The sequence below is a fragment of the Gekko japonicus genome, unplaced genomic scaffold (assembly GCF_001447785.1).
Source record: "Gekko japonicus isolate JY-2015 unplaced genomic scaffold, Gekko_japonicus_V1.1 scaffold507, whole genome shotgun sequence".
NCBI lineage: Eukaryota > Metazoa > Chordata > Lepidosauria > Squamata > Gekkonidae > Gekko > Gekko japonicus.
Window position 1 is genome coordinate 404,232 of NW_015172020.1, and position 6,115 is coordinate 410,346.

Sequence of the window (6,115 nt, forward strand, 5' to 3'; positions counted from 1 at the left end):
GCTCCAGAGCAAACTAACTGATGCAGCGGCCAAATCGCTCGCTCACCACTTGAATGCCAGTAGCTCACGGAGTAGAATTTTTGCTCACAAGACTCCACAGCTTAGAGGGAACATTGGTGCTAACTCAATATGGCAGCTGTATGCATTCCGAAGCCACATTGACCACCAGAACCGGCTGACTGCAGTGATGGCATGGGCTTGAAGTCCCCCAGGAATCTGATGGGTGTATTTTATCCCACTTGGCAGGTACGAGCTGAAGGGGCAGATAAAAGCTGTGTCACGTTTGTGCTCCACAACGAGGACCACACCCTGGGCAACTCCCTCCGGTACATGATCATGAAAGAGTAAGTCATGTTCTGTGTGCTGAAATGGTGGGACAGCCGGGGGGGGGGGGGGGGAGGAATGCAGGTCACCTAACAGAGTTCTCACCACTTGAAGAGATCGGGTGCCTTTGCTATTGCGCTGTGCTGGAGCTGCAGGAACCCCCTGGCAGATGGATTGCATTTGTTTCGAACCCCTGCCGTCCAGCCAGGCTCAGAATGTCAGCAAATGTTTTTCTGTGCCGGGCGTGCAAAAAGTGAGTTGCCTGGAGAAATGCAAGAATGTTATCTAGATGGTCAAACATGGAGCTTTAGGAGAATGCTTGTTATTTTTTCTTCTCTTTTTCTATAAGGACATGTGATTGTTGTGTGATTCTGTTTTTACAAAATCTGATTTATGGAACTGCAGGGAATGTGATGACAGCCATTTTAAGCTTAGCCTGCGTAGGCAAGAGAGTGCTTTTATAAACACAGCAGAGTTGTAGTTTACTGCACAATTTACCGCGTGTATTAATTTGTTTTTTTATTGCACTGTTTTCTCATTTTTAATCTGCCTTGAGTCTCAGTGAGAACGAAGGGCTATAATTAAAAGGAAATAAACGATTATATGGCAGTTTGAGGGGGCCAAATGGACTGTACCACTTCAGATGGCAGGGAAGGGATTACATTTTTCCAAGGTCTCTTATGTTACTAGTTCCCTGTAAACTAGTCCAGCATACGAAGGGCTAGCCTAGAAATGGTCTGCACAGTTTTGTTTTTAATTTGCAGGGAGTTTTTACGCAGAATATTATAAATATGGACCCAACCCACCTATGTTCTGTAGTGGTATACCCCATTCTGCTGTCTGCACATGTGGTCTAGGTCTGAGATGGCTTTCAAAGGCAGCTGGAGAAGTTCATGGAGGACAGGTTCATGCTACCCCCCTGATGGGGGTGGGGTTCCCCCCAATTTCTGAGGCCCTGATCTGCCACTGGCTGGTGGGAGGAGCCCCGTCCTGCCTGATGTGCCCGGCGCAATGTTGTCACCCGGAGGTGACATTATCATGTCAGGCACACTGCATGGGGGCACTCTAGCATTTGGCAAAAACTCTATGGTGACCATAGAGGGTTTTTTGTCCAAATGCTACAGCGTCCCGCCCAACGTGCCTGGCGCGATGAAATCACCTCCAGGTGATGTTCACACACATACCAGAAGTCTCCCAGAGCAAGACTGGAACCACCCCCATCCCCCAGCCAGCAGCCAGGTAAGACCTGTAACCCTACGGAAAAGAGAACTTTTGATGGCTATTAGACACAGTGACAAATGGAACCTCCAAGTACAGAGGCAGTGTACCTCTGCATACCAATGGCTTTGGAGGGATGACAATGGAGGATGGCTATTACTTTCATGCCCTGCTCGAGAGGTTTCTCTAGGGGTAAGGAAGGCCTTTGATTGGCTGCAATGGCAGTGTGGTGGATTAGATCCTGTAGGCTCTCATGATCTGGGTAAGCAGGCTTGTGAAAAACACTGACTTTGATGGACTCAGCTGTTGCACAGTTTGGACTGCGGTATGCAGGCTTGCATCGTCTATATAGGCAGGTAGCTTCTGTGCTTTTGGGGGGTATCGAAGTTGATGCACACTGTTGCACAGTCTGGACTGCGGTATGCAGGCTTGCATCTATACAGGCAGGTAGCTTCAGTGCTTTTGGGGGGTATCGAAGTTGATGCAGAACTTCTTTTTCTTGGTGCACCGTGCGCCTGACCCAGCTTTCAGGGAAGTTTCTTGTTCCATCTTAGTCTCCCTGGCTCTTATGAGCTCACACTGCTTATTCTGGCCTCTCTGTCCCTCTTTGTTGTCCCTTGGGAACCTGTTTCTCCGCAGCCCTGAAGTGGAGTTCTGTGGCTACAGCATCACCCATCCTTCCGAAAGCAAAATCAACTTCCGGATCCAGACCAAAGGTGAGGCCTCCTGTCCGGCTTGCCAGGCTTCAAAGGAACTCTCAGGTTATGGATGCTGGGAAAGGCTTTTGTCTGCTTGGGACCTTCAAGAGCCACTGCCAGACAGAGTAGACGGTGCTGAGCTGGACGGGCCGGTGATGTGACTTGGGATAAGCCACTTTCCATATGCACACGTCTTTCCATGTGGAATCGGCACTGTCACCAGGATCTCTGTGGCTTTTAGCAGCAGGCATCCTGGGGGTCCTACAACCCCCCGGAAATCCCTGATCATTGCCATGAGCGTGTTTTGGGCAGAACAAGACTCATCTCTAGACCAGGAGCCCCCAACATGGTCCCTGTGAGTGCCTTCCAAGTGATTTCGGAAAGTGGGTGTGGCTTTTGACCAGCAAGGCTCCCGATTGGCTATGCAGATAAAAAGGTATTCTATTGAACAGAGCTTTTGCCAGACATTCTGAAGGGTTATTATTAATCTGTAACCTCTTTCCCAGCCGTTTTGTGGTTGGCTTCACCTCCTGCGGCGGCCCTTTTATGGTTGTGTGCCCACTGCCTTGTGTCAGAATTCCAATGGTGCCTGCGGGCTCAAAAATGCCGGGGACCTCTGCTCTAGACATTTGGGATGAGGGGAGGGGAGGTGTCCTTGTGGATTTTGCCGGGGAGACGCTAAGCTTCCCGGGTAGCGTTTGATGGCAACTAACTGAGGGACAAAGTGTGGGGTAGTAGGTAGACCATCAAATTAGGAACTGAGTGATCCGAAAGTGATGTGGCTGTCCTCAACCAGGGACATGGCCTTTTCAGCCCTGGCCCCCACCTGGCGGAACCCTCTGTCTAGTGAGACCAGGGCCCTGAGGGACTTGAAGCAGTTGTGCTGGGCCTGCAAGACAGAGAGGCTCCACCAGACATGCGGTCAGGGATAGCAATGGTGAGATGAATACCCACCCCAGCCTAGAGTTTCGGTCCCCTCCCAGATATCCCTTCCTGATAGTCACCAATTGTAATGCTTTGATTTTTATCATGCATATGCCTCATGATGGAGTGAGCTCCCATCTCTAGTTCCAGCTCCTGCCAACCTAGCAGTTCGAAAGCAAGAAATTGCAAGTAGATAAATAGGTACCACTTCGGTGGGAAGGTAACAGCGTTCCGTGCGCCTTGGTGTCTAGTCATGCCGGCCACATGACCACGGCAACGTCTTCGGACAGCGCTGGCTTTTCGGCTTTGAAACAGAGATGAGCACCGCAACCCTAGTCGGATTCGACTGGCTTTCGAGCAAGGGAACCTTTATCTTTTTTAACCAGCCCTGAGCCCTGCTGTCCTGGGAAGGGCGGGATAGAAATTGAAAGTAATAAATAAATAAATGCCCCACTCACCTTACTGGGCAGTCCCTTCAGCTCCCAAGCTGTTGTCGTTGTTGTTTGTGTGTGTGTGTGTGTGTTTTGCTTTTGGTGAGCATAAAGGGAGCAGTGTCCATCACTCTGAACTTCTTGGAGCAAGGGTTGGATAAAAATGCAATTAGCTCTCAGTCCTCCAGTCTGAATGCTTCTCTCCTGCCTTGCAGGAGGCCTCTCTGCTCTTGAGGTGTTCCAGAAGGGCCTGGAGGAACTCACAGATGTTTGCCAGCATGTGCTCAGCAAATTCGAGGTAGGTCAGTCCCTTGTCTCCCCCATTCCAAGGCAGGCTAGATAGGATTCTCCTCTTGCAAAAGTGGGCCTGGGTTTTGCTGTCCTTGGAATATGAGAGCTTGCGTTGACTAGAGGAGCGACGCCCCATTCTGTTCCGGGCAGGAATCCCTTGCTAAAGAATCCTGAGCACAGAAGATGCCCTTTTCAAATTCAGGTCTCCTTCGCAAACACCATACCCTGGGTTTCCTGTGCAGCAATCTCCTGGTTTCCTCTCTAGGAGGAGACCTCCTGAGAGTACTTGTCCACAGAGGAGAGACCACATGTCCTCAGTCCAGACTCTTTGTTTTTGCAGGCAAGCATGGAGGCGTACAAGGCACAGAAGGACGTAAACATGGAGTAGCCCCTGTCGGGGGGGGCAGCATGGCATGCACCATTGTACATAGTGACTGTTGTTGGGTTGTGATTCGGGGGCAAGGCTTTATTTTTTTATGGACTTGGGGTGGGCTTTCCTAATAAATACTAAATTACCTAATCCGCATTCTTTGTTCATTCTCAGCACATGTTAAAAACAGCTCGTCTGAAGAATACTGTATGTTAAAATCGTATGTTCTGTGACAAAGAATCAGAACTTAAGTAACTGCAATATGTTAGTAAAACTCATTGACACTGTTGTGGGTTGAAAACAAATGATTATTGGCAATCACCAGTAAATGCTGACCATCCTTGTGCCAACGATTGTTGACATTAAACACTGATTATCATTTTTGTGGTGAGTGAATATCAAAAAGTGGACACTCCATTAACAAAGTCACACAAAACACATGATTTATTTGATCGTGTAAGCTGTATATGGAGGCAGTAGATGCAGTTTTAATTTTAGGGCGCATCTTTATAGCATCAGTTTGACCAGTAAGGAATTCTGACATCTAAGGATGGTCAAAAGTTGTTTGCAGCTATGCTGATCCAGAATAATAATTAAAAAATCACAACCCGCGTAACAGTTTTTATTAGGACTAGCCAATGTGACAGAAAACAGGGTGCAAGTTTGAGTCCATCTGAACTTATGCCAGGCCGAATGAGGGTGCCTCATCGTTGAGATGCAATAACTTCAGATGCGTCAAGGTTTTATCAGATCTCTCTGCCTATCCAAATGGCCGCATTGAACAAAAAGAAAATATAGTGATGGGGCACACCATTTAGCTTCCTGGGAATATCAGCTGCGCCCGCCATTCCCCCCCAGCGGCATCTGGTGAAATATTGCAAGCTAGGAAGTGAGGGTAGAGCAGGTCAGGGGCAGGCAGATGAGTCCCCAAAATGGCTTTTTGTCCCCCCTGTCCTATTTGCAGTTTTACCAAATAAGCAAATATTTGTAATGCTTAACTAAGACAAACCCCAGAGTTGAGAACCAGCATCGTCTCATGGTTAGAGTGTCCAACTAGGATCTGGGAGGGTTAGCAGTCAGACCCCTCCTCTCGCCGGGGAGGGGGGCAGTCTATAGACAGAAAAACCCATATCGATATCCGCTCACATATCATGAGCTGCAATGCACTGCCTGGCCTAAAGCATCAGACAATAGATGCCAGCAAGAGACAAGTCTGGACCATAAAAAACATTGCAAAAGGACACAAGATGGATGTCAGCCAGGGCAATTCTGGACATATAGATCAGAAGTGTGCAGGAAAGAGCGGTGGACCTGCTAATGACCCCTTCCCACCCTAAAGAGATGCATTGTTCAGGACAATGGGTCTCCCAAAATAGGTTGCCTCACCTTGGGTTAACCTTGTCACATGCCCAGCCTCAGTTCCCCTTACCCATTTACCCTAATTTAGCAACACTTAACACTATTCATAAAACCTGGCAGCTTCTCCCGTCCAGTACTTAGTAGATCATGAAGAAACATTAACAAGGGGGATCCAATAGATATTGTTTACCTTGACTTCCAGTAAACTTTTGATAAAGTTCCTCATCAAAGGCTCTTAAGTAAGCTCAAAAATCATGGGATAAAAGGACAAGTCCTTTTATGGAACAAAAACTGGCTAATTAATAGAAAACAGAGAGTGAGTATAAATGGGCAATTTTATAAGTGGAGGGTGGTAAGCAGTGGGGTACCGCAGGGATCAGTACTTGGTCCACTGCTTTTTAACTTGTTCATTAATGATTTGGAGTTGGGAACAAGCAGTGAAGTGGCTAAGTTTGCGGATGATACGAAGTTGTTCAGGGTGGTGAAAACTAGTGAGGATT

The 6,115-nt window shown here is 48.0% G+C and overlaps 1 protein-coding gene across 1 annotated transcript in view; it reads left to right on the top strand.

Moving 5' to 3' along the window:
• LOC107118211 (DNA-directed RNA polymerases I and III subunit RPAC2-like) overlaps positions 1–5,840 on the top strand; it is a 9,984-nt gene extending 4,144 nt beyond the window's left edge. Inside the window, exons 2-5 of the mRNA XM_015420506.1 lie at positions 247–344; positions 2,182–2,258; positions 3,811–3,893; positions 4,227–5,840. Of these exons, the coding sequence (XP_015275992.1) occupies positions 247–344; positions 2,182–2,258; positions 3,811–3,893; positions 4,227–4,274 (306 nt within the window). The 3' untranslated portion in view covers positions 4,275–5,840. The remainder of the gene's footprint in view (positions 1–246; positions 345–2,181; positions 2,259–3,810; positions 3,894–4,226) is intronic.
• The last annotated feature ends 275 nt before the right edge of the window (positions 5,841–6,115 follow it).